Genomic DNA, 20,532 nt, shown 5'->3' with positions numbered 1-20,532 from the left:
CCATTGATGAAGATTGTAGCGTATTTCATATTCAGTTGATTCAATTGTCTAAAAACCTAAATAGTGCCGTATGCTTCCATATATTTCATAAAATATAGAATAATAAGTAAATATGTGTATGTAACACGTACGTGTTTGGTTGGTTAAAGATAGGCTACAAACTCTACACATCAACCTAAAGGGGCAATGGATGTTGGAGAGTAAGTAATGTTGCCAAATTGGAAATGCCCAAAACGACTGTATGTACCTTCCCTCTTTGATTGAGACTTCACTACTACACCCAACCTTATACAACAAGGTGATGAAATCGATTTAAGATTGTTAACAATTCTCCAAGTTCACAATATTTAATTTCTCTTCTTATATAAAAAAACACCAGCTGTAAGATACACTAGTGTATCAACTGCTAGATTGTGATAGAAAATAAATGACTTATTAATTCAAATGTTTCTTTTGGGATTTATCGTTGGTTAATATCTGAGTTTCCTCACCTAATTTCCATGAGTAAAATATGTCAACTATATATTCTCTCTGTTTTTAGAATGTATGTTATAAATTTCTCACACATATTAAAAAAATATTAAATTTTAGTATAAGTGAATTGTTTTACATAATTATCTATTTTATATAATTTAAAGCCAATTAAATTAATAAATATAATGTCTTTTAAACATTATCTAATAAACTTACATTAAAAAGCAATATATCTTTCAAACAACTTTTGGAAAATATAATTTTGGAAGCAAAAGAAATTATATTTTAAATATACTAATAAAAGATTATTTAAATTAGCGACGGTATTGATATGCTGATTACAATTTTTAAATTTAGTGGTCAAGATTTGGAAGTCAAATGTTGGATGCGGGTTTAATTCTACTTCAAACCAAGCCCAAGAATCTGGTCCAACGTCATTAGAATCTAAAGACAACAAGCCTACAAAGCAATGTTTTTAAACCCGACCCGGACATTGAACCGGATGATTTACCGGATCGCTGGGTCACTGGATCGACCGCGGGTGAACCGCAGGTTAATAAATTAATTAATTTTATTATATAATAATATATTAGCTATGAAAATAAATATATAAAAAAGAAAGTTTAATATTTTTTATATTTTTTAAACATAAAATAATAGTTTAGATATGTATATATTTTATATTTAAAAAGTATTTAGAAAATACTTAGCTTTAATTTTTTATATTTTTATTTTCATTTGACATACAAAATATCAAAAAATAGTTTAGATTATTTAATTTTTTCTATAACAAAGTAAAAGTTATGACATCTAAAAAATCAAGATATAAAATTCATAAATATTTAAATGTCTAATGTGAATAATAAAGTAAACTTCAAATTCAAAATAAACCAAAAGTAACAGATCTTCATGCATTATCTCCATTGTTTATCAATAGTTCAATGTCTAATACTTTTGATCTCCATTGTTTATCAATAGTTCAATACTCTTTAATTCTCTATGATTATATCTTCATGCATTATCAATAAAACAAACACTTTTCATAATTAGTCAACCGTAGTAATTTTATTATTATTCATTTCAATGATTCTTAATACCCTATTTCTAAGTGGATTTAAGATTTATCATCAAATATTCAAGTTATCTTAGAATGAATATACATTTTACAAGAAAGTTAAATTACATCATAACTATATACTCTCTCCGTTCCTTAATGATAAACTTTCTAGAAAAAATATTTGTTTCAGAAAGATGTATTTTTCTGTGTGTTTTTATGAAAAAATTATAAACTTCAAAAAAATTAATTGACTTTATTGAATTACTATTGGTTTAAAGTTATTGAAAATTAAAGTTTACATAAAACAATACATTTATTATAGTAGTTTAATATATTTTCTTAATATGTGTGAAAATATTAAAAATTTTATTTTTTAGGAACGGAAGGAGTATATATCTGAATGAGACGATGAAACTTACGAATCTATATCTTTTTAGTTAATTAATGAAAAGACTTTAAGCTCGTTTGCTTTTTAAATAGTTTTTTAACTATTTTTTTTTGAAAACAAAAATTTATGGTGGTGCTGCCCAGGATCGAACTGGAGACCTTTTGCGTGTAAGGCAAACGTGATAACCACTACACCACAGCACCTTGTTAATGCTTTTTAAATAGTTCTATCTTCGGTTTAGTTACAAGCTCACATTTAATATCAACTACTAGTCCATAACAAGATCGTTCTATCTTGGGTTTTTAGTAATTAAACCCCTCAACTAAAGATGAATCGTAAAAAAAACCCTCAACTAAAAATCCAGTGAAATAAACCCTCAACTTTAGTTCCGTTAACATATGTTACCCTCCGTCTAAAAAACCGTGACGGAGGGTAACAAATGTTAACGGTTTATAAGTTGAGGGTTTATTTCACTGGATTTTTAGTTGAGGGTTTTTTTTACGATTCATCTTTAGTTGAGGGGTTTTATCACTAAAGTCATTAAATATTATTAAATTATTTATTATCATTTATACATTGTTTTAAGATTTATAAGCCTTTAAAACTAATTTATAAATTTTAATACATTAATATATTTGTATATTAATTTATACATCTTAAATTAATAATTTTTAAAACTACTTACAACTTATTATAACTTTGAAATATTAAATTATTTGATATTTGGCAATAGTGATATAAAAAAATTTGTGTGTTTATATCGTCATTGTCAAATATGAAATAATTTATAGTTTCTAAGTTATATTAAGTCTTAAGTAGTGTCGAGATAATTCATCCATGAAGTCAATCTTTCTATTTAGAGTATGACGCACTTTTTCCTATTTTCATGATTTCTGTCATCCGATTCATATTTCTCCCCCTCCAAAATAATGCATGATTATTTTTATTCTCATTGATTTCTGAATAACTACATTATATTTTTATTTTTTTGATCAATAATATATTTGAAACATAAAGTAATACAATAAATCAAGAACAATATAGGAAAATAGGAAAGTATAAGCCTGATGACGAAAATAATGAAAATAAGAAAAAGTACGTCATACTCCAAATAGAAAGATTGACTTCATAGATGAATTATCCTCAACACTACTTAAGACTTAATATAACTTAGAAACTTTCAATTATTTGATATTTGAAAATGACGATATAAACACACAATTTTTTTATATCACTATTGCCAAATATCAAAAAATTTAATATTTTGAAGTTATAATAAGTTGTAAATCGTGTTGAAAATTATTAATTTAAGATGTATAAATTAATTTTATAATAGATTAATATATTAAAAATATAAATTAGTTTTAAAGGCTTACAAATCAATCTAAAACAATGTATAAATGGATAATAAATAACTTAAAAACCCTTTAATGACTTTTAGTGATAAAACCCCTCAACTATTTTTGAATCGTAAAAAAAACCCTCAACTAAGTTTTCAACATTATAAACCCTCAACTTATAAACCGTTAACATATGTCACCCTCCGTAACGGTTTTTTAGACGGAGGGTAATATATGTTAACGGAACTAAAGTTGAGGGTTTATTTCACAGGATTTTTAGTTGAGGGTTTTTTTTACGATTCATCTTTAGTTGAGGGGTTTAATTACTAAAAACCCTTCTATCTTCTACAACTTTTCCAAGAACTTCAGAACTTAGGCTAAATCTTGCGGCAATCATCCAAAGACTCAGGTATTTACAGTTTTTCTTGTCGGGAGGTATAATTACAGTTTTAACTGGGGCTATATGCTAAAATAAAAGTAGTCAGATTTATTTTTGTAAAATTATTCTTCTGATTTAACAAGTCAACAAAACTATTTTACTCTTTCGTTTCAAAATTTTACATTTAGAAAAAAGTATATAAAGATAGATATTTTACATTTTAATACATTATTTAATGGTAAATCATTTTTTTAAATGACATTTATTGAAATTACATTGTTTAAATGTTAATACAGAATGAGTATTTTTGTAAAGTTTGTAAAAATTTCATTCACACTGAAATCAGTGTCCATGAAAAGAAATTTTTTTATATCCCCAATTTATGGCATAACTACAGATAATAATATTTATAGATGAGTAGGACGCATAATTGATTTTATTTTTCAGCCTATTTTATTTGAATAAAAGATAGAGGTCAGAGACAGCAGGCTGGTCCTGGGGCAGAATAACTCAATTGGATTTAATATATACCGCTCTATGGTACGTCCAATAAATTATTATCTACAATAATACTATGCAATAATAAATAATTACAAAATTTTAATTGTTATAAAAATCATATACTAAAAAATTAGAGATAATCAGAGGTAAAAAAATAAAAGTTATCAGATAAAGCCCAAAAGGCCCAACTAATATCCATAGGGATCCAGCAAAAATGGTCTAAAACGAAACCGTACCGTAAATACAAAAACCAAAAATTGATTTTCTCTCTTTCTTTATATTTTATTTAACCGACGCACTTCCACAGCTAACGTTGCTTTCGTCCTACTTCAAATGGCTATGGAGTAAATAAAGCTTCTTCCTTTTTCTCTCAGACAAGACAGAGAAAGACAAGTCTCTCTCTTACAAAAACAACTTCTGGAAGTTCTGTTAAAGAGAGAGAGAAAGAGAAAAGAAAGGTTTCTCAAGTCAGACTCTTTGACCGCCATTGATGCACCTTCTTCGCCGCGATATGCTCACTAACTAACAAAAGTCAAATCTTTTTCACCGCAACTCTCTCTCTCTCTCTCTCTCTCCTTAAAGGGTTTCCCTGAGATTCCACCGTTTATGGATCTGACCGGAGCCTTCGGAGCTAGATCCGCCGCCGTTGGGGCGTGCCGGGAACCACCAGGGCTCGAATCGCTTCATCTCGGCGGCGGCGACGGTGGTTTCACGGCGTTGCTTGAGCTTCCGCCTACACAAGCCGTGGAGCTTCTCCATTTCACTGATCCCTCGCCCTCTTCTTCTCAGGCGGCCGTCGCCGGAATCGGTTTAGACGTCTCTCCACCGCCGCCGCCGCTTCACGCTTACGGAGCATTGACTTTTCCTTCTAACGCAGCCCTCATGGAGCGAGCAGCTCGCTTCTCGGTGATGGCCAATGAGCAGCAAAACGGAAACGTCTCCGGTGAGACTACCACGACGAGCTCGGTTCCTTCCAACTCCGATAGAGTCAAGACCGAGCCTGGTGAGACGGATTCATCTCAGCGGTTGGAGAACAATCGATGTGGCATTGGCAAGAGGAAAGAACTCGACAAGAAGGTGAGACAATTTTGTTTAACATTTGATTAAAGCCAGTGATTGACACGTGTCCCTAACGTGTCTAGGTGAAAGGCTCAACGAAGAAGAAGAGCAAAAGCTCTGAAGAGAACGAGAAGCTGCCTTATGTTCACGTTAGAGCTCGCCGCGGTCAAGCAACAGATAGCCATAGCTTAGCGGAGCGAGTAACTTAGCTTCTCAATGGTCTTAATCAGTTGATTAATTTAATTAATCGCTAATGGATTACTAATTTTTTGGATTATAGGCAAGAAGAGAGAAGATTAATGCACGGATGAAGCTACTACAGGAACTGGTCCCAGGCTGTGATAAGGTTTGTCTCTCTAGATAATGAATATGCTAATTAATCATTAGGTCTTCATTTGTGCTTTAACGACATAATATTTACTTAATAGATTCACTCTAAAAAGTAAGAATATTGTATAGTTTTTGATGATTTTAGTTTCTTTTTGTTAATTAATCAACTCAAAAAGTTGATTACTTAATTGCTTTTTAGTGAAGAAAAGCGGTTTCTGGTGTGTCAAAGGGTACACTCTTTAGCTTTAAGGTTAAACTAGTCACACAGACGTGATTGGAGATGGCTTTTTATCGAATTCTTTTTTCCACTTCTCAAAGTGGTGTGTTCATTGAGCTTGATTGATTAGTCTATAAGTGAAAGTGAGGAGGCTAGCTGTAATGCGCCATTAAGGTTTTGGGTTTAGGGGACAGATAATGATGGAAAGATCAAGATCAAAGTGTGTGTTTGTGTTTGGGGTCCATTGATAAGTGGGAAGAGAAAGTTGGAAGCTTTCTAATGGGAAGGTGGGGGGGGAAGGGGGGTAGTATCGTCTCTAACACGTTGGGTATCTATCAAGGAAAAAATGACAATGACTCCTTATTAGAAGGACGGATTAAAGCAAAGGATCCTTTACTAAAAGTTGATATTGTGTTGAGTCCCACATACCTAATTAGTTTGGAAACATGGATGTGACACTCCTCCCCCTCCCAGACAAGTAAATTTAAAATCAATAGAAGTTAGCAGCAATTATTGGTGAGATTGGTGGAGATGATGTTATGCTAACATCAGCCTTTTGTAATATTTTTATTGGTTGAGCTGTGAGGACTTTGATTGATTGATTGTTCCATGAACCACTAGAATACTGATTACTTTTTTGAAAGTGATAAAAGTTTGATTGGGATTGGATATGCCATTTAGATTTAAAGAGCCATCCTCCTTAAGACATAGTAGCTGCTTAGGAAGGAACTCTTGTTTGTTGGTGTGTAAAAAGCAAATGTCTTTGACTTTTGCAGATTCAAGGTACTGCGTTGGTGCTGGATGAGATCATAAACCATGTCCAGTCTTTACAACGTCAAGTGGAGGTGAGACTTTCCGTGTTCCAGTTTTGTTCTTTATATATTGTACAATAGCCTTGAAAGGACACAGCCAAAAGGTCAACTCCAAACAATCTCATCAAAGTTTTAACTTGTTTTTTTTTCCCACAGATGCTATCAATGAGACTTGCTGCAGTAAACCCCAGAATAGACTTCAATCTCGACACCTTATTAGCCTCAGAAGTAAGTATCTTCTAATCTCACACAATACTTAGGTCATCTTGATTACACTTCTACAGAAAAAAAACAATAGCATGTGTCTCTCATTTGAGTAAACCATACCTCTTTGAATAGCTTCTAGTTTATATCATAAAAAGAGAAAGTTTTGGGTATTTATTGATACAAACATTAATTTAGACCAATTTAGAGCAAGGCGTAGGAAGATCAACGTCTAGTCTTATGAATGGAACTCAGGGAAAAATAAATACACAACACACACCTGGCAAATTTACAGTATACACAAACAGCTTTAGTGGGTCAAAACTCGGACCACCATTGTTCTGTGTCTTACTGTGAGTTATGTCGGATGTGTTTGTATATATTGATGAGCTTTGATGATTTGAAAGAAAAAAATTATTTTATTCCTCAGTAATAATATATGGGTCTCTTCCAACATCTTGTTTCTTTTCACCTATCTAATCTCACAATCAAACACCTGTGGATTCTGTCTAGAGTAGGAGACTTTAATCTTACTCATCAAAGATGTTTTGGACCAAGGTTAATAAATGCTCTCTCTCTCTTTCTTCTTACAGCTTGTACATACCCAATAAATAGCTAGGGTCCCTCTCATTAAGCCTAGTTCTTTTTTAGGATAATAATAACAATAGCTGACTTCTTTGACTATAGATCAAGATCTCTATGAATGAATGATCTCTGAGCTGAAATCTTTTCTTGGTTTGGTTTCATTTTTTCGCAGAATTGTTCTTTAATAGATGGGAGCTTTAATGGTACAGCAATGCAGCTAGCTTGGCCTCATCAAGTCACTGAGACTGAACAATCCTTTCATCACCGGCAACTGCAACTGCAACAACCACCACAACCGCAACAATGGCCTTATGATGGCTTGAACCAGCCGGCTTGGGGAAGAGAAGATGATCAAGGTCATGGCAATGAACACAACAGTTTGATGGCTGTTTCTGAAAATTTGATGGTGGGTTCTGCTAGTTTGCACCCAAACCAGGTCAAAATGGAGCTGTGAGTAGCAGTAGATTATGAATGTGTATATATAAGCTTGTCTCTCACTCTCCACATATATATAAATTATTATAGATATATATAAGAATTAGCTATCTGTTAAGAAGTATTTGATTCAGAGAGACAAAACTGGTATATGATTTATTTCTTTTTTTTTACCAGATTTCCACAATGTAGACATTTAGAATATGTATGTGCTACTTCTCAGTCGGAATATTATTATTTCAATCATGGGGAAAGTGTTAAAACTCCATGAAGGACGATTAAATGATCAAAACTAAAACTGGCAAGAAGAATATTGACGCACATGTAATTACAGTCTGAGACTCAAATGAGACGAAACTAATGTTTCTTGAATGTTATAATCTCTCACTTGTAGATTGGGACGCCTCACTGAAATGTTTGACATAAACACTAGAGACTCTAGAAGAAGAAGATGATGGTCTCATTCCTTCCCTTTACACTAGTGACATGAACATTAGCGATCTACTAATGCTTCCAAAAGACATGCTTATGAACCTAACCATTAGGGAAGAGATTTTGTTGAGATACCTCTATTATTCCTAAGTTCTTGATTAAGCTTTCTCGAACTGACTTTTTTTTTTCTCTGAATGATTCATACCTATGACATCGATAAGTCTTCCACTGATGAAAAGAATACGCTGCAACTTCACACCTGATGAGTTCCTGTCATGATCATGCCCCTGGAAGTATCGTAGAAGAGCTTAACGCCAAGATCACAAACTTCTTGCAACTCCCAATCTACAAGTTGACGAAACGTCAGCGTTTCACTTTTGTGACCCAGTGGGCAAAGAACCGACGAGAGAAAAATAATCAGTAGGCAAACGTCATCGTTTCAATTTTCTTAATAGGAAAGGGAATAGTTCGAAAGTCCCACATCGGTATGATGAGAGTTATTGTTCATAAGCCAAACAGTATTAAAAGAAAGACGAACCTCTCTTTCAATTCATACCTTTCTCGGCCTTTTGGCTAAGATCAAGTGTAGTATCTGTTCTTATCAGTTTAATATCTGATATGTGGGCCATCGGCCCACTCGATATTAACTCTATTTTTTAAGGGAGAAAGCCCATTAAGATAGCTTGCTATCTGGGCTTTCAAGAATCGCCTATGCGTTGCACTATTGCACGGGCCGGCTCAACCCTCCAAATTTGTAATCCAAGTTTATTACATTTTAACCTTAAGGAGCTTCCTGAACTTTCCAAATGAACTAATGTGCTGACTCTACTCCAAGAATATTTTATTTTCACCTTCAAGATTTTAAATATTACAATATTTACCACAATATGTCAATATCAATTATATGCCCACTGTTCTATATTGTAGTCTTGTCTCATATCTTTTTATTATTACAAACCTGACCATATAAATAGAAAGTTTACAACACCTATTCTATGTCAATCTCTCAATTCTTTTTAGTTCTTTTGCCACTTCCATCATCTTTGGAACATCACCTTCACCTTTATGACCAGTGCATCTAAGTGAGAGCATCAGAACTGCTTCCATTTGCCGTCTCTCTTGTTCTCCAGTTTCATCATCACCCATACTTTCCAACATTTGTGGATCCAATATCTCAACGACTCTTCCCTCCTCCACAAACTTACACACCCTATCTGAAACCCTCAGATTCAACACACTGTGCTCATATTCAAACAAACTCTCATCACCTTTGCAACGCTCAACCACTCCATGCTTTCCTATCAAAAGATTTTGCAACAACACTCCAAAACTAAAAACATCAGTATTCTCAGTGACTACACCACTCGTCACATAATTGTACTCTAAATAATCTAAAACTCCTTCTACTCTATCAGCATCGACCTTAACAAACGTCTCTCCTTCTGGGATTGAGACACATAGACAAAACCCACTTAGCTTTGCTGTTCCGTTTGAATCCAAGAAAATGTTAGAAGGTTGTATATCCATATGAACCATAGTCCTTGGAAACGCAGTGTGAAGATAAGAAACCGCAACAGCAATCTCTTTGGCCATCTTGATTAACATTCCCAAGTTTGGAGTATTGTAAGGTATACGTTCTGCATACTCACACACTAAGACCGGATACTCGAACTCAAGACAACATCCTAACAGCTTGAGAAAGTTCTTGTGACCACTCACCATGGACGAGACGGTTATGTCACGATAGATCTTCGCTAGTGTATCAGATGTGTATAATTTCCATGTAGCTCTCTTGATTAGTACCGGGCGGTTTTCGAGCGTACCTCTGTATATAAACTCGAAGCGAAACATGTGATTGCTCTCGTGGAAGTTGTCGGTGGCTTGGATGATTTGGTTAGCAGAGAAAGTCTTGATTGGATTTGATTTTCCGTTGCAAAGCTCGATGAGGTCTTGTAAGAGGATCTTACCGTTTTCTTGAAACGATCTTAGCCGTTGATTTGCTTCTGAGTTTTTCTTCTTCTTCTTTGACTTGTTGATCAAACAGTCCATCTTCTGATCAACACCTTTTTTTTAAATTAGAAAAACTATGGAGACAAGATGAAGATGGTTGAATGATAAAAGTTTTGTCTGAACGTACGTGTCAAAAGGAAAATAAATAAATATAAAATAATATAATTTCGTATTTGATTATTCAAAGTATCTCATATAGATTACAATCTGAGGCATAAAGTCAGCTATGGAATTCTGGAGAAGGAAGAAGGAGAAGGACAAGGACAAGGAGAGAGCTTGCTTCCTGAAGAATGGAACAATGTTTCTTCAACAACTCATCGCTGACTGCAACGGCATATCAAACCCTATCCGAATGTTCTCTTCCGACCAAATCTCCAAGGCGACAGATCACTTCGATGCCAAGTGTTCTATCCTTGATGCTTCATCATGTTTCACCTGGTTTAAGGGCGTCATCGAAGGCAGATCGTACGTGATCAAGAGATTCACAGAGCCATGGTATGAAGAAGAGCCTTACAACGATATTGTCTTGTCTTCTCGGGTAAGTAATCACACTGGTTTCCTCAAACTGTTAGGATGTTGTCTCGAGTTTCCTCGTCCCGTGGTTGTGTTTGAAGACCTAGACTATACAGTTTTGAACCAGCGAGGTAGTGTTGGTTGCGAGGACGCGCTGTTGTTACCGTGGAATGCACGTTTAAAGATAGCTAGAGAGGTTGCGACTGCTATAACGTATCTTCACACAGCTTTTCCTAGAATCATTATACATAGAAATATAAAACCAACGAATGTTTTGTTGGATAAGAATGGGACGGCTAAGCTCACTGATTTATCTCATGCTGTGACACTCCCTGAGGGTAAATGTTGGATTGAAGAGCCGGTGGTTGGAACGTACGGTTACACAGATCCTATTTATTTCTCGACGGGGATACTTACACCCTATTCAGATGTGTTTAGTTTTGGAATCTTTATGTTGGTTCTTCTGATGGGAAGACAACCACATTTGGTTGAATCAAATGGCCGGTCGGAATTTAACATTCTTGAATATGTGAAGGATCTGCTGGAGAGAGGAGAGCCTGTTGTATTCGGTGGTGGTTTGAACGACATGAAGCCTGGTCAGATGAGAGTGTTTCTTGACCTGGCACTGAGATGCTGCGAGGAGAGGAATGAAGACAGGCCAATGATGATCTTGGTGGCAAAAGAGATTAAGCTAATAGAACAAGGATCACTTGAGGATGGTCATTTTTAAAAATTGAAGTTATGCTCATACTAGGGTAGTGTGTTCTGTTATTGTGTATTGCTGGATTACTTAGCTTTTATAGTATTTGGAGCACAAAATCATTTTGACTAAGAAAAGACTTAAAGAGGGTATATGAGTTTATCTTTAAGTTCTGAAAACATGAAGCATAGTTTCAAGAACAAGCTTGAGATTATTCTTGTTGAAACTGTTTATCAGGATAAGGCTACAAAGATAAAGGTTCGTTTGAACACAACTGGAGTCAAAAAGGAAAATAAATGAATTATAAAATATATATATATATATATATATATATATATTTCGTATTGGATGTTGATTATTCCAAAAAAAAAAGTATTTAATTTTTTACATGAAAAAGAATTGTAAATTGTAAGGGATCTTCTTCTTCTTGTTGACTATCCAACAATCCATCTTCTGATCAGCAACAGCATTTGAAAGATATTTCTTTGGTACAAACTTCATCTGGTGTTATGAAAGATATTTCTTTGGTATCCAACGATCCCAAGTGTTATCTCGATGAATATATGTATACAAACTTCATCTGGTACAAGGGCGACATCCCTTCCTCTCTTCTTCTCTCTGTATACAATCATCTTCCTTCTTCTTCTTCTTGTTTCCTCTTTAAAACAGAAACTGCATTTCTCATTCTGAATGTTGTGTCATTGTGTGCATCGCATCACTCTGAGATAATACTACTACTCTTTGAAACACAAGATGAATTTTATATATATATGTGAGTCATGTGACAAAATATCACAATTGTTCTCGGAGAAAGGTCACAGTTGAACTAGTAACAAAGATACAAATCATGTAAACCCTCAAAACTGTCTTAGCCTAATCATAACTTCTGAAAAACAATTAATGGATTAAAAAAGATGAGTAAGCTTCCTTTTGATGTATATCAATTCTCGTCTAAGATCAGGAGGAGAGGTACTGAGACGCATGCGCAAATCCCCAGAGCTGCAGATTTTAACAACATGAACATGAATCGAATTGCTTCAAGATTGTATAATTACGTTGAACTTGATATATTACCTCGACATTCTTCAGCTCAAACGGAGGTACCAACCCTAACGTTTTGACTTTTCAACTGAGGGTCAAACCGACTAAACAAACATACCGAGAAAAGCTGAACATCTTTGCTAAGACAAGCAACACGGTGGTTTGGTTGGGCTGAGTAGGTCCATGACTAGAGTTTCTAACTGGGAATCAATGTTGGCATATCAAGCTTTGAGATCGCCAGGGGGGGAAACTCATCTCTCAGATGAAAAGCTTCCATCTCTAATCTCTTACCAAGGAATGGATGATCCACAATGACCTTACATCATATGAGAAAGAAATATATACATGTGGGCAGCTTTGTTTGACCTATTCTCATCAAAGTCCTAACTGAAAAACACAAATGCCATGGAACTCAACAATATGATCTTTGCTAAAATGACTTTGAATGAAATTGAGACAATGAATTTCAGTTGCAGCAAAGAGTCGAGGGCTGCCATTTAGTGATTTTCCCTCTCACTAACCACACAATGCTAACAGAAGGTCCGGACATAAGGGAGGAGGAGGAGGAAACTACTGATAACACAACAGGACTAAGAAAAAATTATATAGTTTCAGACACAAACACCAACAATATTTTTGAGTCATGGTTAAAAAAGGATACCAAGGCAACAACCAACCAAAAAAATGTTCTGCAACCTGGCTTAACTGCAGTGCAAAACAAGCAGACCTTTTGAGTCAATAGTTGTTTCTTTGAAGACCAATGCCCCATCAAAATTTCAAAGAGAGAGAGAGAGAGAGAGAGAGAGAGAGAGAGAGAGAGAGAGAGAGAGAGAGAGAGAGAGAGAGAGAGAGAGAGAGAGAGACATTGATGGAAGGAATCAAAATACGTTGCAGATACCTTTGGACTAATGATCCGGGTAAAAGGATCACCAAGAGTAGAGAGCATAGCTTTGATCTTTCCATAAGCAGCATCTGCTGATCTTAAAGGAAACATCTCTACCATCGTTTGCTGCAACTTAGAATCCCAATCTGTAAAGCTATAAACTTTCCCTCAGAAGTCAGATTCATTCCACAAAATCAATCCTACAAGTTCATAAACATTACCCTGATGATTAAAAGTTGGATCGACGAATGCTTCCACAAGAGTTCTCTGTACTGCAGTCACCTTAACAAGACATTTAAGAACAGAGACGTTAAAAACAGAGTACTCTGTAATTTGGGAATTAAAAGCAAAAACATTGATCACCTCACGAGCGCGTGAAACAGGGAAAGCGATGGTAATAGACTCAGCGAGGGCTGGAGAATCGCAGCAGATCGAAGAAGAGACCGCTATTGCAGCAGCGGCGGCTAAACCGAGTAACTTCCTTCCCACGGTATTGTTCATTTTCACACCATGGCTCTCTGTTTCGAACCCTAGACGGCTCGAACAAGGCCGTTGTTTTTTATGGCGAACATAGCGATTTGAATATGATGCTTTTATTTAACAGAGGAAGATCAAATCTCGGTGTAACAATCTTCTCCATCTTGAACTTTGAAGACCAAACATGAATCAGTAAGCGAGAGACATGAAGATGATGCTTTTATTTACTCTAATATAATAGTGACTTGTTTAAGAATTAAAGACAAGTTGTGGATATTCTTTATGTGGGCCCCACTTGAATCTTTTGTCTTAGAGTGTTTTGCTGTTGCGTATCTAAAGAACTGGAATCAATAAGTACACGTGCTTGCGTACTTGCGTAACTGGAGTTAAAGACAAGTTGTGGAATATTCTTTTACCGTAATATGTTAAAGACTCGTGTCCTTTCTTTTTGCGTAATGGGCATGTTATTATGTTATATACGTTTGACTTTAGTTTTCAATTAAATCGTCAATGGTGTTTGCTAGACGATTTTTCTAATCTCTTTTGAATAGTAAGTTTTGATATGTAACGGTTATTAAGGCTTTTGAGTTTTGAACCATTGGATTGATCTGCAAAACGCCAAAATCCAATTTTAATGTTTTAAAGTTTACGAGACAACCCTAACCAAATTGTTTTTGAAATCAAAAGTACCTCTGAATCATTTCAAAGCGATATAAATATAGGTTTTTTTTTGTAACTTATAGAGATAGGTTTTAATATTTAAAATATGAGAAATATTAAAACAGTAGTAAAAATTACTAACTATTTTACCCAAAAAATTTTATTAACTATACAAATAGTAGAAAATATATTATAGTAGGGGTTTTCTGGCGCTACGCGCCGGATTCGGATATTTGATTTGATTCAGTTTTCAAAATCTTGTTTTTTGGTATTTAGTTGTTAGGAGTGTATGTAGTTGAGTGTAGTTGAAAGGTTCGTCATGTTTAAAAAGTGTTGAAATTGGTATGGTCTTTATGGGAAGTTAGTGTAGTGAAAGTGTTTATATTTTGGGGTCGATAAATGAAGGTATGCTTCGTAGAGTAATATCTGTTGTTGTGTTGATGCGTTTTTCTTTATACTCAATTTCGTTTTACTAATTGGTAAGGACTAATGTTATTCGTAAATGTGTAAAATAATGGTATGGTCTTATTTTTGATATTTTATTGTGCAGCAATTATGTTCGTAAATCTTATTTGTGTCAAATTTATGTTATCGTATAATATTATATCTGCAGCTGTATGAAGAGCTAATGTTTTTCTTTGTTGATGTTAATGTTTAAAGACTCGGAGCAAAACCAAATCATGCAATTTGTGTTAGAACTTAGAAATATCTTCAGACGTCTTCGACAACATAAGTGATTTTTATATTTTAATACCAAAACGAACTTATAGTTTCTAATCGATCGTGATAAGCATTCATACTTCATTGCATGGGAAGAAAATATATTTTTTTCTGTGTTAGAGGCTTAGAGCTATGTATTTTTTTGCATTATTTTAAAAATTATTTTAAAAGAAAATCAAAATGGAAACAAACTAAGCAAGGATTACAAATTGAAGTTCAACTCAAATCTTTAACGTGTACCACAATTCCAAAATGAGAAATAAAAGGTATGAAGAACGTGAACGTGTTTATATAAAAACTCAGAGTTTTTAATTTCTTAGGATGTTTCTGGACGTGGCTTGCTTTGAAGATTTGTTTATATAATAACTAGTGGTATGTCCGCGCTTCGCGCTTGATATTTGTGCAACATTATGTGTAATTTGGTTTGATGAATTTGTGGTAGTTTTGAAAATATTTGATGTTGTATTACTGTCATCCATTGGTTGGAGTTCCATGATTTTGACTCCTACTATTTTTTAAAGCTTGAGTTTTGTGAGCAAAAAAAAAGAAGAAAATCTGTAAATTTATTTTTTACTGTCGTCGTTGTTGTCGTTGATTGTATGTACAAAATATCGCGAACAAATCTCTCTTCTTCTTTTTTGTTCTTCTGCATTTTGTTTATAATATTTTTTGGATAATCTTTCTGTTTATCATTTTGTTGGTATCATTATTTATGATTATCATCACTCAAAAGACATATTCAAAAATATCTTCTTCATTAAGAAGTAAAAGACTCTTATACTTTTCTCTATATATAATAAATGATTATTTAAATAATAATAATAAAATATATTATTTTATGTTTTCGAATTATACTTTTTCACAATCAAACTTTTTATAATTTTTTTTTTGAATTTGTTTTCATAATTTATTTTTGAATTCTAAAATTCTTTTTGAAACTATTTTTTAGTTTTTGTTAATTATTTATTTATATATTAATTAGAATCCTAAATTTCATATTCCAAATTCTACTTTACCCCTCAACTCTAAACCATAAGTTTAGATAAATTCAGATATTTTAAAAAAAACCTCAAATTTTTAGGTAGTAAATGTTTGAGTAGCATTAAAGATAGGATGGTTATTATGTACATATAGTATAAAAAGTTGCAAAGTGGCTATGATGATAGCAGAATGAATTTACTTTCATTAGAAATCCTACAATTATGATGGTAGGACAATGGTATTTTCTTTAAAAAGTATAGCAAAAATGTTGATGACAAAAAAATATAGCAGAAATCACACTGTGAAATCTGTATATATTAGTACTTAATTGGCATATCAATATAATATATATTATATTCAAAAGGGTTAGAGTAGAAAAAGTTACATGTTATTACAACAACATAAACAGACCATGTTTTTCACTTTAAAAACCTTATCTGATGATTATAACTTGTGTTTATATCATCCATCATCTTCTTCTCCATATTTTACATATTAACTTATGGAGACCAAACATGTGTATGTGTATGTGTATGTGTAGATATAGATGCTCAGTAGAATAAATATTGCTTTTAACCCTCTTATTGCTCATGATTGGCGCCTCACCTCTCTCCGAAAATTTTCATTTCACATGATTTTTCGTTCCACGATGAGCTTATAAGCATCGGGTAATGCATAGGCCAATTTGATGTCTCTTACAGGTGAACTTGGTTCTTTAGCACTGCTGCTTTATCTAAGAACAGATTATGATTCCAGATTCGGTTAAATCTATTCAGCCATACTCAAAAACAGACCACGAAATATGGGAATGATGAGCCATTACCAGGTTAAATATGCACACAAAACTATTGTGGCTTAAACATTAGAATCTTCATCCAGGTCTACCAAAATCATTGATACGTTATGGCATGGCTTGTGTCTCGAGACGAGAAAGCAGGAATATAAAAAATTCCGAAATAAGCAAAAGCATTCCCAATGTCCTTTTGTGCACTGTGAAGTGTATGATACTGATTTGTATATTTTTAAATATTGTTTACAGGCTTTAATTGTTCTTAAGTGGGCTGAAAAATTGTATATTTTAATTTCCAAGTCAACATATGAAATATCAGTACAATGATGCGGTGGAATTTGTAAGCTTGTGTTTCAAGATATTCCATAATTTCCATTCACACAATTTTTAAGTAATAAACATCGTTTTTGATTGGTAAGAAATTTTTTTAAACAGCCAAAACCAGTCAAAACACCACACAATAGTTTTGAACTCGATTTTTGTGATGCAATAGTTTTTTTTTAATAAAAAAATAGGAGAGTAGAATAACTGTGATTTGTGAAAGTCTAAAACGGTGTCATGGACACTCGGACTCTAAAGTTCAACCATGGAAGGCCTTCTTTGCAGAGTGTCCAACATCATCATCTAAAGTTCAACCATGTAGGCATCTCGGTGGTTGAACGGAGACCATTTAGTTCAGTAAGCTTCCCAGGGCATTGAAACTATGCAGTCTGCAAATTTATCAATTAGTAACATGAAACTTAAAATAGAGTTAGAGGAGAGTGGTAAGATAGAGGCTAACCTCGGGGGTGAACTCAGCACATAAGCATTCAGCTCCGATAGTGTTATTGACTCGATCTACTTGACACCTCCATCTTGCGTATAAGTAGAGAGCGTCAGTTTGCATCAGCCTGTGTAAAAGAAAGATAAAGGTGAGTGAAATAAAAAAATGGCAAATCCAGAAGTCAGAGACAATGCCAGAACAGGTGAAGGGGAAGACTAACGGAAGTGTTATTTACGTGACAGTTACATCGTAAACTACCGAAAAAATTGAAGGCGGGCCTAACTTTGCAACACTCTATAATAGATTCTAATTAAGTAATAGGCCTGACATGTGCAGTTGTTACTCTCAGCTAATACTAAAGTTGAAAAGCCCAGGAGGTATTTGTTTTCCGTAGCCCATTCAACATAAATCAGAACAGGTTTTCGATGATTAATTAGGAGAAGCCACGTGTCTGTTTTTCCCATGCTCTTTGATGACGTGGCTCTCTAAGGAGAGAGACAAGCCAACTTTATTGTATAAGAGACGAGGAGGATGTATGGTGTTTGATTTTCTCGGATTTAGTGGATTGTAACGTTTATAAGTGTTTTCGTAGAGTTTGACATTTATCTTTTCTTCTATGATAACATTTACGTTTTAACGTTACATGTATTCCGAATGAATTGATAGGCAGGGGCAGACCCACATGAAGAGGTGTGGATTCAATTGACACCACAAAAACTAATAAAATCTGTGATTTATAAGGTAAAACATTAATGAACCACAGCGCAGTTGATCAGAAACTCCGACTTTGAACCCACAAACCCCAGTTTGATACTGCCCTAAAGCATCTTTGAACCCATTGATTTTTTTTCTGGGACCGCCACTGTTGATAGGCAATGATTAATATTTTTATATACACCAAGAAATTCAAAAATATAGCAAGTAAGTTGAATCCGAGAGCTCGGATACTTTCCATAGGATCGGATATTTCATTATTTTCTACATCATCTCTTATTTTTGTTATTTCCTGATTCAATAGGTTGATGAAATTTTTATTTAGGTTAATTGCCTGCCGGCATATGTTTTTGTTTAAATGTGAGTTTGCGTTTATTTTTTTCATATTTATTTGAGAATATTTTAATTATGTAAATTTGTCCAAGTTTATTTGTCGTTTTTTGTGTGTGTTCAATTTCCATTGTGAAGTTTTATTAGTGTTTATTGAACGTGACGAATAGTGATGGGGTATCTGTATATTTAGAATGTGTTTACGGTTACGTTTCCACTGTGAAATTTTATTGAATGTGTATCCGTTATCTGCCGTTTAGATAGTAAACTTATTGACTGAGTACTTTTTCTCTGCTAGCTTGTTAATTTGTTTTTTCATCCGAGATAGAAAATGGATTAATCTTATTAGGTCGATGGACTCGAGAAGGGAAATCAAAACATTGAACTGCATAATATAATTAAAAAACGAAAACAAATTTCATTATCTGCTTATAGTAAAAGCAAGTTGCACAGCGGACGTTGATGTTGTCACGTTGACAGTTGATCGTCGCCCTTGTCGTTACGTATGCAGTAAGGTAGGTGTCTAGGGTGGTTACGTTAACTCCATGCAGGGAACGCTTTATGTTTTTCCAGCACCTGTCTGCGCGGCCCATGTTCTGTCTCCGACACAGCTTCTCCATCATTGCTTTTCCTTCTTCCTCTTCACCCCTGCATAACATAATCATTCCGTAAAGGTAGATTCCGTTGTCATACAAACCTTGAGCTGCGATTTTGATATGGAACAGTCCCACCGTGGTAGTGTTTTTGTGGAAGTACTCCTGGATTCCACGGATATAATGAGCCTCTAAGTTTCCTGCGTCGAGGCAACGGTCCATGAGATCTTTGTACCTTCTCAATGAAGTGAGGGGATGAATGGTGAGTGGTCGTAGCCTCGTAGGTTGATGTTTTTGTAGACCTGGGGCTGTGCTGCCGCTATTGCCAGTATTGGATTCGCCTCCATGATTTTGCGGACTTCTTTCCGGGAGTTTTTAGCGACACGTGAGATAATTTCAGTCTAAAGTTCTTGTGGGAGGCTTTCGAGTCTAGAGTGAGGTTGTTTCTGGATCAACATTGTTTGGGGTTCTTTTTGTTTTTGTTGGTGGTCATTCCTCATCTGTGAATGGTGATTTTATACAGGGTGGAGTCTAGGGTTTCAGAAGATGATGAAGTTTGGGCTTACTTTTTTTTTTTTTTTTTTTAACTCAACATCAACTTTATATTCACCAAATAAGGGTACAAAGCTTTTACACCACACAAGTGTTTAAAACCTCACTTACAAACAAAGAGATTTAGTAACATCTAAGATCACTGCTTGGATCCTACACTACCAAATGCAATTCTTTGTTGTAATTTCCCCCAGTGAACACAAACTCCTTCCAAGACACAGAAGAAGCCGGTTCTTAAACCACCTAATTAGACCCCACGAGACGAGAGCTTTATGCCCCTTAGATGACAAGCATTATCCAAGGACCAATATTGAACCATAGCATTGATCTCTATATGATAAGATTGGGGCACATGAACAACACTCCTCATCTTTCGATGCATTCCTTGAATAGATGTGTCACCACCGGTTTGAAAAACTCCGCTCCTAAGCCAAAAAACGGAACAGTTCCGTACTGACAGGCTGGTCGTATAAATAAGACCTTGAAGCGCTAGGATGGAATTGAGTTGTCGGGTTCTGAACCGCAGTCAGGACCAGTAAAGCTTCAGAACTATTAGCCTCCATATAATGTGATTTCAGCACATGGACTAACA

The 20,532-nt window shown here is 34.5% G+C and overlaps 3 protein-coding genes and 2 non-coding genes across 5 annotated transcripts; 3 read left to right on the top strand and 2 right to left on the bottom strand.

Moving 5' to 3' along the window:
- Window positions 1-2,049: 2,049 nt before the first annotated feature.
- On the bottom strand, window positions 2,050-2,122 carry TRNAV-UAC. The gene has a single exon. It is a non-coding gene; the product is annotated as a tRNA-Val (tRNA).
- A 2,310-nt stretch (window positions 2,123-4,432) lies between these two features.
- LOC103841682 (transcription factor bHLH60) lies at window positions 4,433-8,027 on the top strand. The gene is made up of 6 exons (XM_009118232.3): window positions 4,433-5,216; window positions 5,282-5,398; window positions 5,479-5,544; window positions 6,522-6,590; window positions 6,714-6,785; window positions 7,519-8,027. Exons 1-6 carry the CDS (start codon window positions 4,746-4,748, stop codon window positions 7,798-7,800), a joined length of 1,077 nt encoding a protein of 358 aa, XP_009116480.1. The 5' UTR covers window positions 4,433-4,745; the 3' UTR covers window positions 7,801-8,027.
- Window positions 8,028-8,765: 738 nt separating this feature from the next.
- Window positions 8,766-8,960, top strand: LOC117128697. The gene has a single exon (XR_004452091.1). It is a non-coding gene; the product is annotated as a U2 spliceosomal RNA (small nuclear RNA).
- Window positions 8,831-10,316, bottom strand: LOC103841683 (non-functional pseudokinase ZED1). The gene has a single exon (XM_009118233.3). The coding sequence runs from the start codon at window positions 10,260-10,262 to the stop codon at window positions 9,207-9,209; it is 1,056 nt and encodes a 351-aa protein (XP_009116481.1). The 5' UTR covers window positions 10,263-10,316; the 3' UTR covers window positions 8,831-9,206.
- A 91-nt stretch (window positions 10,317-10,407) lies between these two features.
- Window positions 10,408-11,797, top strand: LOC103842324 (non-functional pseudokinase ZED1-like). The gene is made up of 2 exons (XM_009118937.3): window positions 10,408-10,761; window positions 11,272-11,797. Exons 1-2 carry the CDS (start codon window positions 10,450-10,452, stop codon window positions 11,464-11,466), a joined length of 507 nt encoding a protein of 168 aa, XP_009117185.1. The 5' UTR covers window positions 10,408-10,449; the 3' UTR covers window positions 11,467-11,797.
- Window positions 11,798-20,532: the final 8,735 nt, after the last annotated feature.

This window comes from Brassica rapa, chromosome A09, assembly GCF_000309985.2.
Source record: "Brassica rapa cultivar Chiifu-401-42 chromosome A09, CAAS_Brap_v3.01, whole genome shotgun sequence".
NCBI lineage: Eukaryota > Viridiplantae > Streptophyta > Magnoliopsida > Brassicales > Brassicaceae > Brassica > Brassica rapa.
This window is presented reverse-complemented; position numbering and strand designations above follow the sequence as displayed.